This window comes from Haliotis cracherodii, unplaced genomic scaffold (assembly GCF_022045235.1).
Source record: "Haliotis cracherodii isolate W230 unplaced genomic scaffold, xgHalCrac1.p SCAF_16, whole genome shotgun sequence".
Classification (NCBI taxonomy): domain Eukaryota; kingdom Metazoa; phylum Mollusca; class Gastropoda; order Lepetellida; family Haliotidae; genus Haliotis; species Haliotis cracherodii.
In genome coordinates, this window is record NW_027266271.1 from 9,050,634 (window position 1) to 9,070,291 (window position 19,658).

At 41.1% G+C, this 19,658-nt stretch overlaps 1 protein-coding gene across 1 annotated transcript in view; it reads left to right on the top strand.

The window, feature by feature from the left end:
• The first annotated feature begins 17,743 nt into the window (after positions 1–17,743).
• The window catches only part of LOC139463795 (BDNF/NT-3 growth factors receptor-like), a 68,179-nt gene continuing 66,264 nt past the window's right edge, over positions 17,744–19,658 (top strand). The window contains exon 1 of the mRNA XM_071245109.1: positions 17,744–18,871. Within this exon, the coding sequence (XP_071101210.1) occupies positions 18,685–18,871 (187 nt within the window). The 5' untranslated portion in view covers positions 17,744–18,684. The remainder of the gene's footprint in view (positions 18,872–19,658) is intronic.

The following is a 19,658-nucleotide window of genomic DNA, read 5'->3' on the forward strand; positions in this document are numbered from 1 at the left end:
GCCCCTTAGTCACATAATAGAATACAGGCCTTTATGAAAGTGAATGAGTTTGTGAGTGTTGCTTTGTGTTGTGTTGGACATACTTCAGCCATGTCAAGTCGACCTGTATATAATCTAGATAAGGCAAACCACTGATTGGACTAATTAGCAGCATCCTCCGGGTATGGCGAAAAGCCATCCATCAGCTCAGTCAAGACAGTCGTGTTATATCACGGTGCACATGCACAACATTTACTCACGTAAGTAATATGATGAATGTGGAGACTCAACAACACTGCAACCTTCTGCATTACCCAGGTTGTCAGAAAGGCTGTATTCCTGGTAGCAAACCCGGGTACTCTCTCAATGTCAGTCAACAGATTGGGAGGTACCAAACCTAAGGCACAGAGAACAATGGGGAGTCGGAAAACTTGGTACTTGGCATGCAAGCTCGACATTTCGAAAGCGAGGTCTGCATATTTGCCAAGTTTTTCCTGAATCTTGTCAATCACATCAGTGTCAAAAGGGACAGAAAATTCAATAACATAAGTGATTTCATTGGATTTATCAAAAAGGACAAGATCGGGTTAGTTGGCCTGGATACGGGCCTATTCCAAAGAATTTTGTATTTATCATTGTCCATGACGCCCTCTACATATTCTGGGTCGTACCAAAGCTGGATCTCCGTGTGAAAAACTACAAGCATTGCGAAGACGGCAATAAAATGATTGAGCCACTTCATCATGTCGCTTAAGATACTGTGTTTGTGCCAAAGCTGGGCATCCACTGAAACCGTGTTAGTCAGTCTCATTACATTCATTGCATAATCTACATTTCATATTTACATTTCGATGCAAAATCACACAGTGACGGTTTCGAGTGGGAAGTGACTGGTCCTTCGCAGCAACCAGGAAGCCTTCTGTTTCACTTTTCAGGCCAGTCGACTTCACCCAGGCAAATGACTCTGCAGGGTTGCTGAGCTTCTCAACACACTGCACATAACTCAATGCAGTGGTTGTTCAGATAGCCCCTCCTTGGAAAACTGAGTCTGGGCCGATTCGATATGGCACTTCGCTTGGTTGACACTCATTTCTGTACCGTCCAGCAGTACAGAACTATCAACAAAATCAACACTGTCATTGAGATTATGTCCCACATCCTTAGCTTGTTTAGGTAAACTGTGGAATGCCTTTTTTTCATCATAAGTCTTGACATGATTCACAAAAGAATCATCAGACATGTGTTTGACTGCATCCCAGACATGTACCGGTCATTCGCAATTAGCTATGTCCTGTTGGGATGTTATTGACAAAATCCAATGCAATAAGCATGCATCCGATCGATCAATCCCATGTGAAATCTGGTGATGGAATACAATGTACCACATGTCAGTTTGTATAGATAACCGGGACGTTTGCTTTCATTGTTGTGTAATGTTTGGTTTAAAGGGGTTCGTCGAAATTGATCCCGTACTCGCGCCAGGATCTGATGATCGTAGGTTCGAATCCCACATTCGTACTGAAAATAATCCTTGGTGTGTTTGCTCCATGCCATGCCATGCTCCACTACCTGCGTCACTTCCGACTCCCTCCCACGCCAAACTGATGCTGTGTGACATGACTGAAATAATGTTTGTTAAATCCAACTGAACCCTCTCAAGTTTGGTGAACCAAATGAGATATTCTTGAAAAACATTTTGCTGAAAGCATCGTAAAACCTGATTCAAACACTTCTTCCCCCATGCCATACGCTTCATCCCAATGGTATTGTAATGAGAAAGTGAGTTCAGGGTTGCCCGTATGTAAAAAGACTGTACGATGCAAGGTGCATTGCGTGGGCTTTGTGAGATATGTGCCTGATTCACTAGACAAAACCTTTAGATTTCACTAAAAGAACCCATTCATAAGAAATCACGTAAATTCAGAAACATTCGCTTCCACACAGCGTCTAACCCTCCGGTATGAGTTCCTGCTTGGGATTCCTGTGAATGTAGCAAAACAATTGGATCATTATCGGCGTTATCGCCTGTGAACTTGTGACAAAGGGGTTATAATCTGTATATACACCTCCCGTAATAGTGTTGTCTCTTTGTGAAAACTTGAAAATATACTGCTGGGCATAAAAAAGTATATACTTGAAAACTGACCAAAATATTACAAACGTCACCAGGCTGAAAACAGTCGCCGAAACACTGCAAACGTAACGTCCTAAACACAACTACGATACCCGTATTAAATGCATCACTATCGAATAACCATTTCTTGCTTGTTTCATTTTAGTCACCATCAAATATGAGTGTACACTTTTGTATGCCAGCGTTATAGTGATTTTGAAACAGCAGAGTTCCATCTACCTGAAAATGTTATTCCATAAGAACCTGTTCGGTCCACGCAAAGATATCCCACATGTACTTTTGCAATATGATGATTTAAACTTTTGCCACACCACTGTTAAAAAAGGTTAATTCCCATAACGCGTTCTCACTTCATATCAGCAGTATCTGTGCCGCAATAGCACCGTGTACAACTGATAGCTGCATTAACCAATGCGCCTCATTAATCGGCACATTAATACAGAATACACGTATCCCATTGCATGGAGACCTGCTACACCAATAGTTGGACGTGAACCTGAATAAGGCGAAAGGATTATCTCTATCAAATGGGTAGTTCATTTTATCGTCTGCCAGAACAATTCATTTATGCCTCAGCTTCCGCCAAAAGTAAGTGACGTCTGCTCATAGATATGGGTCAAATGAATAAAGGGCTACACCGATTTTGGGCCAGGAGCAATTATAGCGCGATCGTGCCTCTGTATAATATAAAAGTTACATTCAGTGCTTGTATCTCGCTGCCCTTGTGCTCTTCAAGCTACGCTTGCGAGTTCTTAGTGAATATGCATCAAATATTTTATCACTCATAACACGGCGAAACCCCGACAAAAGGTCGATTCTTCGGCTGATGGGCCTTCTGAGTATTCGCTGAGATCGGAATGATGTTCCCATAATGCTTTGCGGTTTAAGGGACGGGTCCCAAGAGAGAACTATACAGAACTAAAATAATGTTTACGGTGCTGACCTGGTTTGTTGTCTCAAAATATTTGATCCTTTTGAAGTCATTATCAGGTCATCATGGTCATTCTCCCATAGAATTGATGATGATAAACTGACGGATAATTGATAAAATGTGAAATATGTGTCGCAATCTAACTGAATGTCACGGGAAGGTGATTTTCAAACAAACCATGACTCACAATAATCGAACAATATTTCACAGCGCACTGGTGCAACGACTCAGACAAGACGACGTGAGACAGGTCAGACCCCATCAATGTATTCGCTGTTGGGTGAAACTTGAGCATTATTGAGCTGTGTTGTGTCAGTTCATCATGTAGTATGTTTCCAGGATACACATTTAGGGCGTTTCGTTTCACCAATACAACGACGGAAAGCCTAGAGATGTTTGCTGAAAGTATTACCCAAACCATAATGTAATTATATTTTAGAGAATTCGATAGCCAATACAGGTGTGTGAGTGTTAATTCCAGAAACTGTATGATTGTGATACGATTTAACGGCTTTGCTGACCATGATCAATCAGACTGTTTAGTATTTGGAAATATTTATATTGAAAGTTTGCCAAGATATCAAAATACTATGTAGACATAATGATAATCTATAAGAGACCAGCTGACTCCAAGCAGATCGATATGACTCCCTTCTGCAAGAATCGTCTGATGGACTGAATTAGGAACACGTCATGTCGTTAATATGATCGAGGGAGACATTTTCCAACATGGAAATTGAAACCATAATTGGACATTCGCGCGACTGTTTTACATAAGAGATCGGGCCCACGCCATGACATTATTTAAACGCAGTCTGATTTGCTGACGAAATAAATAGATGCCTTTAAGCGTAAGTAAGTAAATAAATCTTTGCTTTACCTTTATTCTATCATTCATCATGCTCTATCGCATATTCTCGCGAGACTACAAAGTTACGCTTAAAAACGAGGCTTTACCGAGAAACAGTACTCAATCCCCAGTCGTGTCAAAGCTCCGCACATCATCTCTCAAGTTTTAATGCTTCTTTCCCCTCTACTTCCCACTCTGCTTGGAGTAGTAGCGAAGCAACCTCCTAATGCATGTATGCCTTGGCCTGCAAGCTCAGGGATTGTTACATGGTAATAAAAAGCCGAAATATTTTTCCTGGTCCAGCTGTGTCAATTTGCTGTCTAGCAAATGGAAAAATCGATCGGGGCAAGTTTAAAACTAAACAGACGCTGTCTCCTATCAAAGCAGGAATGGGGACCTCGGAGCGAGTCGAGAGGACATTGCACATGGTATTATGTACAAGTATAGCACTGGCTTGCCATGTCTAGGAGTATGATGGATCAACATTGCGAACCGCCGTCACCGTTATATATTCATGACACAAATATTCCAAGTGGAATCTCGGGAACAATTTGTAAAACGGAGAAGTCGTGTGTGGGGTGAAATAGATGTCCTACATTTTTGCCTCGTCAAGATCTAGTAGAATTACTCATGCCAATATTTAATCATTATTAGGGACGTTTTAGGTTTTAAACGTTAATTTGTTGCATTGAATGAAACCACATCAATGTACTCTATCAGTGAGTAAGATAGGTTTAACACTATCTTGAACGAAATTCCAGTTATTCACTGCTTGTCGGTTTTTACGAATTCCACGGGCACAGCTATTTATTTTCCTGTTTATCTAAAGAGTTGGAAACCACAACTGTCGGAAATCAGATATCACCCCCATAACCATCATACTAATGATCAGAAAATCAGACATCACCCCCTACAACCATCATACTAATGATCAGGAAATCACACATCACCCCAACCAACCACCATCCTAATGATCAGGAAATGACACATCACCCCCAAAACAACCATCATACTAATGATCAGGAAATGACACATCCCTCCCACCAACCAATCATCCTAATCATCAGGAAATCACGCATCATCCCCCACAAACATAAACATTATGATCAGGAAATCACACATCACCCCCCACAAGCATCATCCTTATGATCATGAAATCACACATCACCCCACCAACCATTATCCTTATGATGAAGAAATCACACATCATCCCAACAACCATCATACTAATGATCATGAAATCACACATCATCCCCCACAAGGATCATCCTTATGATGAGGAAATGACACATCACCCCAACAACCATCATACTAATGGTCAGGAAATCACACATCACCCCAACAACCATCATCCTAATGATCAGAAAACCACACATCATCCCCAACAAGCATCATCCTTATAATCAGGAAATGACACATCACCCCCACAACCATTATACTAATGATCAGGAAAACAGACATCATCCCCACAACCATCATACTAATGATCAGGAAAACAGATATCACCCCCAACAAACATCATACTAATGATCAGGAAATCACACATCACCCCCCACAAGCATAATCCTTATGGTGAGGAAATCAAACATCATCCCCAACAAGCATCATCCTAATAATCAGGAAATGACACATCACCCCCGCAACCATCATACTAATGGTCAGGAAATGACACATCACCCCCACAACCATCATGCTAATGAACAGGAAATGACATATCACCCCATAACAATCATACTAATGATCAGGAAATCACACATCCCTTCCCCCAACCAATCATCCTTATGATCAGAACATCACACATCACCCCCACAACCATCATACTAATGGTCAGGAAATCACACATCACCCCCACAACCAATCATCGTAATAATCAGGAAATCACTCATCACCTCAAAAACAATCATCCTGATGATCAGGAAATCACGCATCACCCTCATAATCATCATCCTAATGCTCAGGAAGTCAGACATCACCCCCCACAAGCATAATCCTTATGATGAGGAAATCACACATCACCCCCCACAACCATCATCCTTATGATCATGAAATCACACATCACCCCCACCAACCATCATCCTTATGATCAGAACTACACAGCACGATCAACCAATCCCAAAGCATCATCTACAGCCTTCACATCGTCAGAAACCTCACAGCAACATCAGCTACTACATCATAATCAAGGCCACACAGCATCCACCACAACCAACATTCTTATAATCAGGAAATCAACTTCATTCACGTACCACATATCATGGCCATTGTAAGTGCTAACTAGTTACGCCTGTATTAATTGTCACTTTCAGCTTCACATGCTTTAGCATTACGCCAAATGATGGAACGCTCTGATATATTTTGTTCATTAAATCTACATGAAGAATTTCTAGTTTTGCACAAACCAACTCATTTGGCATCCCACCAGGATCAACATGTTTTCCTATATTTTTAGATGTTTCAAACATGTATTTTGCAGTTTGGTTCAAAGCAATTACAAACGTATACCGAGTAATCATAATGAGTTTCCGTTGTATTTTTGGAATTTAACTTGCTAATAATAGCACAATCGAGATAATCATCATCATCCAAAGTTTTAGATCAACTAGGAACCCCTAACAACAAACGTTTTAAACATTTATTAAATATCCCCTGGATAAAACCAAGGTAACAAAATGAAATTGTTTCATGCCATCAGTGACGAGGAACTGATAACGGAATTCCTGTTTCGCTGTTTACAGTTACAAGTAACTAAGCATTCACAAGGGCGTCTTTGTTTTTTAATTCAGCACTCAGTACTATTCCAGCTATATGACGGCGGTCTGTACGTAATCGAGTCCGGGCCAGACAAACCAGTGATTGATATCATGAGCATGGACCCACGCAAATGGGATACGATGACATGCGTCAACCAAGACCACCCGATCCCGTGTGTTGCCGCAAAACAATTGTAACCCGGATCTTCATGGGTACATAATGGCATTAAGTGACCGAGAGAGTTGACTATGATCATGGGTTCGAATCCCGCACCATCACTGATTGTGATCCTTATTAACAACATTCGTGCACTTGGGTTTCCTGCACACCAGGCCGACACACTGCATGTCAGCTTGGCGTGAGTATGGAAACTATGCGTGTCGATCTCAAGGATCTCATTCCTTCTAACTTATTGTTACAAGCCGTGACAACTGACATACTGTTCAAAGCGGCATTAAAGCCACTGACGTATTTACCGTTAACACCATCGTGAGATACAAATGAGTCCTGCGTGTGATCCTATTTGTTGCAAGCCAGTACTTAGGCCTAAATGACACATCACAGCACAAGGCTGAAACCGTTAACAAGCATGTAATGCTTGGGCTAATGGCGGACTAATACACGTATTCGATAAGGTCGCTTTGTGTCACATGACCAGAAGTACTAACAATGTACCGATCCTTATTGTTATGTGTTACGTTATATGACTTTATCAAATATGGTGTTCAGCTGAACAATAGTATTATAGAAATGTTTCGATACCCATTAGAGTGTAATTTATAATGGGACGTAGACCAGGGCATGTAGATGTCAATAGTGAGAATGCGATTGAGTATAAGGCCAAAACGTTTCATACATGTGAAGTTACGTTACAACGTCACGACCCGTTTCTACTGCGACGTCAGACGGAACGAACTACAGACTGGTGGTATTTCTCAGAAGCTTGCAAGAATAAAAGAAGTGCGTTTCATATTATATACTAGTATATTTCGAGGTTATATATTTTCTTAATTTCAAACGTCAGAGTGCTGAACAAAATTTTTTTTTATTAATACATTAAAGATTGAGAATAATATTCGACAATTTAAAAAGAGTCTTACCATCATGTTTTCTGATGTTAACATTCGTTGATATAAATAGAAAAATAAACTCGGAGTATTGTTACTTTAATCGACTTGAATTGATATACTTTGATATATGCTATTAAAAGACATTCGCGTAAAATTGACTTACCAAGAGATTGGGCGTACAGGTTAGTGGACACCAGACACAATATAGATGATGTTTTGGGGCAAAACGGAAAATACTTTCGTTCTTAGTATGAGAAAGATCCACAATGCTGCACTAGTGAGTGAGTGATAGTGAGTGAGTGAGTGAGTGACTTTGGTTTTACGCCGCTTTTAGCAATATTCCAGCAATATCACGGCGGGGGACACCAGAAATGGGCTTCACACATTGTACCCATGTCGGGAATCGAACCCGGGTCTTCGGCGTGACGAGCGAACGCTTTAACCACTAGGCTACCCGACCGCCCCGAGTGAGTGATAGAGTGAGAATGGGATTACTCCGCTCTTAGCACTATTCCAGCAATATCACGCTGGGGGACACCAGAAATGGGCTTTAAACATTGTGCCCATGTTGGAAATCGAACCCGGGTTTTCGGCGTGACGAACGAAGGCTTTAACCACTAGGTTACCCCACCTCCCCTTGCATTAGTTGTAAATAGATTTAGAACATGTCACAACAATATTTGAGAAACAGTGAGCAATATTGCAGTATTATACTCAAGACCCCGTCTCAGTTAATGTCACATTACTTCAAACGTCTAGAAATTTTGAGTCTCCCTTTAATATTCAGAAGACTCGTTTAAATTTCTGGGGCCATTACGGGGTTGCTGCTGATGACATTCGCATTCTGTGTAGATCTAGACTTTGAATCAGTTATTTGAGAGACACAATCTCCACAGAATGAGGGTATTGAGTAACTTGGGGTACAGGTTCAGTCCTTTATGGCGCCGTCATTCGCTGTACAGCGCTGCGTCCCTTGGGCACTCCAGAAACCAATGATCGTTGGTTCGAATCCTGGTTCACCCTAATTATGTTTATGTTGTGTCGGCATCATAGCTGTGCTCATGGATTTCACCAAAGTAGTAAACGTCTGAGGCCTGCATCACTTCGGGCTCTCAGTGACTCCGTGATATCTCTGGAATACTGATCAAAGCGGCGTAGGAGCGGTGAGGTAGGATAGTGGTTAGGCGTTCGCTCGTCACGCCGAAGACACGGCTTCGATTCCTCACATGCGTACAATGTGTGGAGCCCGTTTCTGGTGTCCCCAGCCTTGATATTGTTGAAATATTTATAAAAGTGGGGTAAAAAACGGCGTTAAAACCAACCCACTCACTGATAGATTGACATAAATGATAACATTTATGCAACTAGACAAACTTTTATAAGTGTCCCGCTATTTTTTCAGGACCCTATCATTTGCAGAAGCCTGAGGTCTTCCGTTAACTGCCCGACGAAGGATGGCAGTTGAAAAGACAGGGGGTTTCTGCAAACGTTATTTTTCTGCAAAAATAGTGTTTCCGTTATTATAGCTAAAATGGATGGAATGTGTTATCAAATAAAAAGAAACAACAGTATCGGTTTTGAAACATTTACTGCAATCAACACGTATGTCACTGACCCACTTTTACAGATATGGAAACGTCACAGAACAAACCAGATGACGTCACTATTGAACGTGACGTCACTTATCCCTATCCTATGACGTCACCTAACAACGGACGTGATAATGACCCGTCGTCAAGCAATATGAGGGCATTATCAAGTTACAGTGGGCCGCTCATTTTAGATAACATGTGGGCGGTTTAATGATAATCCTGTCCATTTTAGCTATAATATATGTTGAATGCTGCTTGCTAGGACTGCTAAGTTGCCCGATCCTAGCAGGCCTTCACAGCCGCAGCGGACGGATAACACGCCATGACATAAGCTCACATAAACCTTCAGCTATGAGGTTTTACAAAGCATACCTTTAAATAGTTTTAGATTCGGGCGCTTACGTGTTAAAACTGACTAAATAGTTCCTGATCTCCAAGATAGAAAGGATGATTTCATTTCAGCTAAACATTATACAGAGACTGACATCTGACTATGCACTATGATCAGCACGTGTCGACGATTTGAATCAGACATAATCAAATTTCCTATCAAACAACGAAGCACTGGATGGTTTCCAATCAACAAAAGAACCAATCTGGCGTAATCATATTATGTCCAGTAACTGCGAGACGGATTACCAGCACACTGACATGACTCTCATCTGTTAAGTGTCCATGACACGTTGTGTAATTGTGAATATAACGCTCCCATTTGTCTGCTACATCTTATCATTTAGAGTTTTACTCGTGAAGATCCGGGTTAAACTTTATCTTCAGCAACCCATGTTTGTCGTAAGAGGCAACCAACGGGATCGGGTGGTCAGGCTCGCTGACTTGGTTGATGCATTTCATCGTTTCCCAATTGCATAGATCGATGTTCATGAGGTCTATTACTGGATTGTCTGGTCCAGACTTGATAATCTACAGACCTCCGTCATGTAGCTGGAATATTGCTGAATGCTGCGTTAAACAAACAAACAAACATTGAAAGATTCAAACTTTCGAAGCGAGACATGGAACGCACAGCTATAGTGTTCTGAGATGCGGTGAAAGGTTAACGTCGTGTTCAAGACTAACGTAGTGCGAGCCAGCCCTTGTTATATCCCATTAATGTCGGATGCCAGGCAGGGTAACAACACATATCTTTCAATAAGTTTGGTATGACGCGGCCGGGGATAGAACATTTCGCTCTCCAGGCAGACGCTCTATCCACTGGACAACAGAGGCGGTAGTGTTATGGTCATCATGCACAGAAATACCTTAACCTCGATCCCCGTCCGCGTTATACCTGTAGACGTTAAAAGACGGTAATGTTGAAATCCTATCTGGCGCTCAGCAGTAAGGAGAGTCAGTATACTGTCTCTGAGTACGATATAACGCAGAGAATAAAAATGTACAGAAAATAGAGAACCAGAATTATGCTCAACCATGACGGCAGATGTGTAGTTGATCTAAAAAGTCTTATGCGATACCATCCACGCGTCTGTAATGAGTGACACTATTACGTATTACCATCAGAAAATGAAAATAACGAAAAAATAATTTTTAAAAAGTTTGTATAACTCTTTAACATATTATAGTTTCCACCCATGGCACACTTAATCTGATTATCTAAGGTTAGGTAATGAAACACAATCAAAATATGTGGGCTTTTTACAGATGGAAGACTTTTACTTTTAGACTGCGTAGTGAAGACTGTGTGGGCGAGTCTACAGATGAGCGTTGAGGGGGTGTGAAACAGAAACATATATAACTGAATGTTCTATTTCCATTCATCAAGGAAATGGAGCACACTGAAGATGAAGTTCATCAGCGACAAGTCTCTTTTCTCACTCCAAATAGGGATTAGTCCGCCCTAATTTCAGAGCCTTTCAAGGTACAAGATTTACAGAGGGGTGTTGATCTATTTATCCCTAAATTCGCTGACTAAAACATATACATATGTGAAATAGCGAAATACGTCCGCACCTATCACTGGGATCGGAGGTTTCCAGATTGAGTGGAGATATAATATTCCTAATATATATAAGGTAGATTGCCGTACACATGCTCTCATGATAATACATATATTAATTATACGGCAATTTTACTATTGTCGTCTTTTTTCAAAGGAACAGAAACACGGATGCCACAGAGTCATACTGAACCTAGCCACAAAAATATCAAAGTTAAATAAGGAGTGTATTCCAAGTTACAAGGTCTCTAGCCTTATACCAACCAAACAATATGGTTAAGTATGACACAAATAGCGATATAATTGGCAACAGCTACACCCAACATATCCCTTAAGTGTCAAATTAATATTCTACCATGACATTGATGAATGCTTGATTCTGATTGATTAAAAAGTGGTTTCCTTAAATACATCAAGCCTTAAAAAAACAAAACGTGCGTATGAATACATAGATAGCCTACATATCGATTCATAGAAAATTGCTGCCGATTGGTCAACCCATATGAGCTGTAAAACGTATCTATATTTCCTCTAATACACGCCGATTCAAGGGCTCTCGCGAAATTAGCAGACGGCATAGCATAAAAAAAAATCTCTTTTCGCAAAAGTTATGTACAAAACATAAAGGTTGTCAGTTTATTACCAAGGATTTGCCAAGATGCGTTTGACAGTTACTTCATTCAGGCATCAAAGTTGAAAAGTTTATATGGCTGATGTCTCAACATGATGTGATAGCGCTTCATGGGTCCCATATGTGATATTTACAGATGTGTACACATACGTACTCATGCGTACGCATGCGCGCACATGGGTAGATAAGTAAACCACCCTGTACAGTGTCGATTAAAGAGAAAACTCTTCTATATGGTGTTCAGGTAGAATGGTTACCATCCTGTCGGTGCCTGAGTATAGCGGAAACTCTTCTATATGGTGTTCAGGTAGAATGGTTACCATCCTGTCGGTGCCTGAGTATAGCGGAAACTCTTCTATATGGTGTTCAGGTAGAATGGTTACCATCCTGTCGGTGCCTGAGTATAGCGGAAACTCTTCTATATGGTGTTCAGGTAGAATGGTTACCACCCTGTCGGTGCCTGAGTATAACGGAAACTCTTCTATATGGTGTTCAGGTAGAATGGTTACCATCCTGTCGGTGCCTGAGTATAACGGAAACTCTTCTATATGGTGTTCAGGCAGATAGGTTACCACCCTGTCGGTGCCTAAGTATAACGGAAACTCTTCTATATGGTGTTCAGGTAGAATGGTTACCACCCTGTCGGTGCCTGAGTATAACGGAAACTCTTCTATATGGTGTTCAGGCAGATAGGTTACCACCCTGTCGGTGCCTGAGTATAACGGAAACTCTTCTATATGGTGTTCAGGTAGAATGGTTACCACCCTGTCGGTGCCTGAGTATAACGGAAACTCTTCTATATGGTGTTCAGGCAGATAGGTTACCACCCTGTCGGTGCCTGAGTATAACGGAAACTCTTCTATATGGTGTTCAGGTAGAATGGTTACCATCCTGTCGGTGCCTGAGTATAGCGGAAACTCTTCTATATGGTGTTCAGGTAGAATGGTTACCACCCTGTCGGTGCCTGAGTATAACGGAAACTCTTCTATATGGTGTTCAGGTAGAATGGTTACCATCCTGTCGGTGCCTGAGTATAACGGAAACTCTTCTATATGGTGTTCAGGCAGATAGGTTACCACCCTGTCGGTGCCTGAGTATAACGGAAACTCTTCTATATGGTGTTCAGGTAGAATGGTTACCACCCTGTCGGTGCCTGAGTATAACGGAAACTCTTCTATATGGTGTTCAGGCAGATAGGTTACCACCCTGTCGGTGCCTGAGTATAACGGAAACTCTTCTATATGGTGTTCAGGCAGATAGGTTACCACCCTGTCGGTGCCTGAGTATAACGGAAACTCTTCTATATGGTGTTCAGGTAGAATGGTTACCATCCTGTCGGTGCCTGAGTATAACGGAAACTCTTCTATATGGTGTTCAGGCAGATAGGTTACCACCCTGTCGGTGCCTGAGTATAACGGAAACTCTTCTATATGGTGTTCATGTAGAATGGTTACCACCCTGTCGGTGCCTGAGTATAGCGGAAACTCTTCTATATGGTGTTCAGGTAGAATGGTTACCATCCTGTCGGTGCCTGAGTAATGCGGAAACTCTTCTATATGGTGTTCAGGTAGAATGGTTACCACCCTGTCGGTGCCTGAGTAATGCGGAAACTCTTCTATATGGTGTTCAGGCAGATAGGTTACCACCCTGTCGGTGCCTGAGTATAGCGGAAACTCTTCTATATGGTGTTCAGGTAGATAGGTTACCACCCTGTCGGTGCCTGAGTATAGCGGAAACTCTTCTATATGGTGTTCAGGTAGAATGGTTACCACCCTGTCGGTGCCTGAGTATAACGGAAACTCTTCTATATGGTGTTCATGTAGAATGGTTACCACCCTGTCGGTGCCTGAGTATAGCGGAAACTCTTCTATATGGTGTTCAGGTAGAATGATTACCACCCTGTCGGTGCCTGAGTAAAGCGGATGTTGTTTGGGCGATCAATATTTGTTTGGTGTTCGGTAAAAAAAAATCGGTTTCAATATCAGATCTGTTAATGTTAAGAAGGTCTGGATTACAGAAGAGGTATGTCTCCTTGTTTAATCTGTGCCGCCATGTTTGCATTGTAAGGAGTTTGATACATCTTAATAGAGCAAATAGTTCAGAGGATGTTAAGCCGTATGTGTGAGTGCATAACACTGAACTTCCAACGCCCATCGTCTCGATGGAGGTGAGCTCTCCATATTGTGAATTGCTGGGCATAGCATGAATGACAATACAGTAGACGTGTGTCTATATATGAGTGAAACACTGATTGAGAGATCAAATCTTTCTTGGCTGTAACCTTGACAATCCTACACGTACATGTACTATACTCAGGAGAACACATTACGTCTTGGCCTTTAATTCTCATTCCTGCACATTTCGCAACTTGGGCAAAGTTCTATAAACTTTTAAAAATAATTTAAACGTATGGTTTTAAATTAGGCAACGTCAACCGCCTTCGTGTTCTAATGGCCAGTCGAGCGTCTGCTCGGAGAGCGGGAGGTCGGTAGTTTGATTCATGTGAAAAGACGTTAAAATATCCGTCCCTCGGCAAGGACACGGCTACACTGTACTGTGGGTAGGTGGGATGTCAATGTTAATGTTAATATGTATATACAGTAGGCTAGCACTATAAAACCGGCCACACACACAAGTGCATGCGCACAGATGTATAAGTGATATTTGGGTATGCAAAAAAGCTGGCCCAGTTCTCATTCGTATGGCTTCTGCAAAAGAACTTCAAAGGATATTTTTATTTCAATTGAGCGTGTAAGTAACTGTGAAACAGAACCTTGTTTCAAATGCACTGAGTGTAACGACTGAATTCTTCCTGGAGTAGAAAACAGATCATTGTTTAACTTGACCTAAATAGTAACTTGACTCTCAACAATAAAAATAGGTACTTGACCTACACTAGGCAATCCGAGGAAGATTGGCTTTTCACGGATTACTAGAAAAATGGGTGTATAAAATATAACACTCCAGCCAATAAGTTCTGATAAGTAAGGCGAGAAGTAACTATTACTAGATAAAAAGAGACGCTCATCACTCTCGATTTTCTGCCGAAACAGATTCCATTAGGCGTAAAACGCAAAATAGTTATAAAATATATACAAGTGGATCACTGAAAATCAGTGATGACACCAGGTGAATATGTATTGACATATTGTATATAATCGATATTTGTGACTAGATCCACTGCGTATCAAGTAATCGCTCCACGTAGGTGTTCAAGGTCTGACGGTATGTTGGGGTAAGAACCGACACAAGAAGTGGAAGGTTTAACAATGGGTGCCACGGTTGATCGTGTGACATCGTATACTTACGGTTCCACGCCCCCTGGAGAGAAAAGGATTGTCTTTGGTCTTGATTCAGTCCAGGTTGGCCTACATATATATTAGCAAAGCTTTAGAGAACCATCTGTTGCAACAGCGATCAGTGTACATATCCTATATCTGATGAAGATGACTATGATTTGAAGAAATCGACATATAGCTTGGTGACATCTGTGTAAAGACAGATGTTTCTGTCAGCCTGTATATCAATGTCAATCGCGATGAATTTACAATACTACGTACTAACCTTCTTCGGTTACCCTCCGCAAACGTAAGTTCATCCTTTTTTAGCTAATTCCTGTTGTCAGACTCTATATTTTGGCAGTTGGTGATATATACATAAAAACTCTTTCAATGACAACTACATTCAAAACCAATAACATATGTCGCCTAACCTGTTGGCGAGGTTATTGTATTGAAAACACAATGTGAAGGCTATATTGTCAATAATGCATGATTCGTATTACACTGGAGTAAGGCTACATCAGTCAAATTATGTTGTGTATATCACAGTTTTAATGGCATTGTTTTTGTGCATTTTAAGTGTCGGCTAAACATTGCTACGTGTCGCCAGCACCCTGGGGGAAATCCTGCTGGGGTACCAGGTAGCAGCTGTCCCCACTGTCCCTAGTATGGGCATTTAATTTTGTTTGCTTGCGACCTCTGTCCGATTTTATATTGTATTGATGTGTAATGCTCTGATCTGTTTCATATTATCAAAGTAATTTAAAAAGAAAATGCGATATATTGCAAGTTGCACCGGTCTTTGACGACAGGGTTTTATATTGTGTAAATGTATACATGGCAACACATGGCTTTAGATTTCATCTCGCTCACTCACACACTCATTCACAGTATAGACATACGGACATACGGACATACGGACATACGGCCCCAAAATCCCTAATAACCTGTTTCCTGGCATGGTTACGTTAACTGTTAAGCTAGACACAAAATGAAATGGTTGGTGTCCTGTGGTGATAGCGACCGAGGGTACAGATGGTCTCGACGAACCAGAAACCTATGATCGTGCGTTCGAATCACGGTTTGCTCTGATTATATTTGTAGGTGTTCAGCACCATAAACGTGCTCGTGGGTTTCACTTAAGCGGTAAACGCCAAAGTCATGTATCACTTCGGGCTGGTACTACAATAAGCTGACGTCATATAACTGAAATACTGTTCAAAGCGGCATTAAATCCATCCCACTCACTGAAAATGTAACAACCATACTATACGCTGTTGTACCCCCGTCAATGGTTCATTGCTAAATAAGATAGGAGCGATTGAGATTTGAGTATGTACATATTAATACTAAGATAAACCAATGATGGCTTCAACCCATCTGGCAAGTAATACCCAATGTGGCATGTAATTATTGGGATGAGAGTACAGTAAACTACGGTTATAACGAACTCAAAGGGACCACTAATTTTAGTTCGTTATAGCCGTAGTTCGTTATATGCATATATACAGCATGACTACAGCAAATAGTCAGGGCAAAAAAGTAAGTTCGTTATAAGCGTGTTCGTTATAAACGTAGTTTACTTAACTGCTGTGAGTATCATAAAGCTTATCTTCTCATTACTATGCATGAATATTTACGATGTATTCATCTTATATGTACACATGTGTTTATTTGCTGATGGCTCTTCATCAAACTAGCTTGTAGCTGGTGTATTCTAGGGGACACGGGTGGCCCAGTCGTCAATTCGCTGTGTTGCATCCTTTTGGCAAGCCACAAACCAATGACTGTGGGTTCGGATCCCGGCTCGCCCCAGTTATGTTTCTAGGTTTGTCAGCACCATGCCCGTGCTCGTGGTTTTCATCAACGCGGTAAACGTCTGATACCTGCATCACTTCAAGCTTTCCTCCCACATTAAACTGACACACCCTGATATAACAGGAATACTGTCCCAAGCATCGTTCAACCCATCTCGATCAGTAACTCATTCACTCACTATTACGTCTCAAACGATGTGAAATAATATAATAGGAAAGAATACTGGTGTATACTTATAAAATATAATTCAAATGTTTATAGAAATTTGGATTAAAGATTTCGAGATGACAGAATAAATAATAATTTGAAAGAATCGCACGCGAAATACAGAATGACCTTGAAATAACTGCAAATAAAAGCAAAATGTTACCCCATATTATTATAAAATAAAATTCTGAGGATGTTTTATGCCATGAGGCAAGTTTAGAAAACTCGATATCACTTCAAACTCCGAGCAAATAACCTTTTTCCGTACTGTTTGCAGTTCATGTACACTATTCCGAGTTAACATGCCCATTTTTTCAGAATTCCATATCACGTATCAGATTTATTATCCCTACACCTTGACTCCCTTCCATAATTCAATTTACGAAATTGAAAATCCGAAAGAGACCTTGCGAGCCCCGATAACACTGAATTACTTCAACCTATCCGCAGCGAAGTATTAACTGCACATCGCTTAATTGGGAGTCGTGCATGCAATAAGTATCGACCGCCGCATCTGCAGCTGGGCCACTAGCACGAACTACTGATCGCATGCGGCTGCCCAATCGTGTTTTAGTGCTAGAGTTAGAGATCACGATCCGTTCTACCAGCTGATGAGAGTAAACATACCAGAGCATGGGAACAAAACTTGTACACTGACTCAGATCTACGGCAAAGGTATTGTACTTAAGGAAATTTACACTGATGCAAATTTCTATAGTACCGTCTGTACGTGTAATTCCGGCTGTCCTCTAATACTGGCTTGGTGAATTACCCGCTGGCCAATTGATGGAGTAACGAAATCATAGGAAAAACACAGGGGGACCTTTCCGCCGTTCCTTCTACGTCTTTCATTGATTATATTTAAACCGTAGGCTGGAGAGAACCGACGGAAGGCCTCTTGCTTCTGTTTGATCATCCTGCGTTAGGGAGACAGGATTTGGACGCTGCCCTCGCTGCTATCAAAAGAGGGAGATTTTTAATTCTAGCGTACGGGGGTGGACTGATGGATCAGCGGTGCCCTCTCAGACAAAGGAAGAGTGGCACTGTTGTCTGAAAGAAGGAATAGTTCTCCAGCCAGGTTGAAGCGCTGCTAAAGTGAGACATGATATAGCTACAGCCTTCCCGTGAGAGAGGTGTCAGTGCGGTTATCTCTGCCTTCCATATTTTGTGGATATTCTGTTATTGGTCTGTTCACAGTGCCTCCTATTATCGACTGTAGATCTTCCGCTTTGACTTTGGTTTAGCGAAGCCGCCATCTGGTTCCACGTGCTGCTCCTCCATGGATGATTTGTCTCAACAGTGACCCGTACCTCGACATTGTGGCTGTTTTCGGTGTTATATTCGTGACGAGACCTCAGGCACACCGGAGCGCAACCTACACCAAAATTCCAATTGAAATCGACACCGAAACCACACCAGGAAATGGCCATCATACTCCGTAAACATCGCCGGTGTTGAAACCAACATCTTTAAACAGTTTGCGAAAATGGGAAGCTTCGCAGCATTTAATTTATCACATGTCGGAAGCCCCAATTTCCAAATTCCAAAACATCCGGACTCAGGTCGTAGAGATTGGGATATTGGAAGTGACCCTGATGATCCTTTGTCTCATCGTAAGCATGAAAACCAACCAAGGCACCAGGAAGATATACCCGTAGGTCACGATCCTGAACGTGAGTATTGAATTTGTGATGCCACTGGTAATGATTCTACACCAAAGACCAAGAGTTTGATCTTGTTAGCGGAATACCAGAATGAATGTGAAACGTATCGTATACATTGCGCTATCAACAGTGTGGGCGACATATACCAACTTGATATCCTAACAATATTTCCCATTTCCTAAAGGGAATATGAGCATTTGGTAAAGTGTCCTTTTCATAATGTTGACAAATTAAACGGTGTCACTGCCCTTTTGTCGCTGTTTCATGACCATCGAATGCATACATTTGCATGATCAATGATTTTGATAATCATTAAGTCATTTTGTTTATTTGTTTTATTAGATGACCTTGGTTAAGATTTCTTGTAAAATAATCGTAATTCAAACCTGAAAGGATCTTGTTGGTCTCTTTTTTAGAATTTATATCTTTTTGAAAGGGGTATATGGTACGTGATAGGAATAAAGACAACAGGTCTGCTGAATACTTCATACGCAAATGTGAAAAGCTTTCATATAGGCGTGTATGCCTATGTATATGAATTGTTGTTTGTTATGTCTCTGCATACATTGCATATCATTGAATAAAGGGGAAACAGTGTAGTATAGGAACTAGAATAAGTAAAGTGGATGAGTAGAACAATTTCGGACTTACACAATGAATAAGGTAGGAAATGTTTAATGCAGGTATGAAACTTTTATAACAATCTGGACCTTGATCTTTTATGATCAATAACTGTAAATTAGATATTATAGGTGTATGTGTATAATACAATATGTGATCTCATTATATATATGGG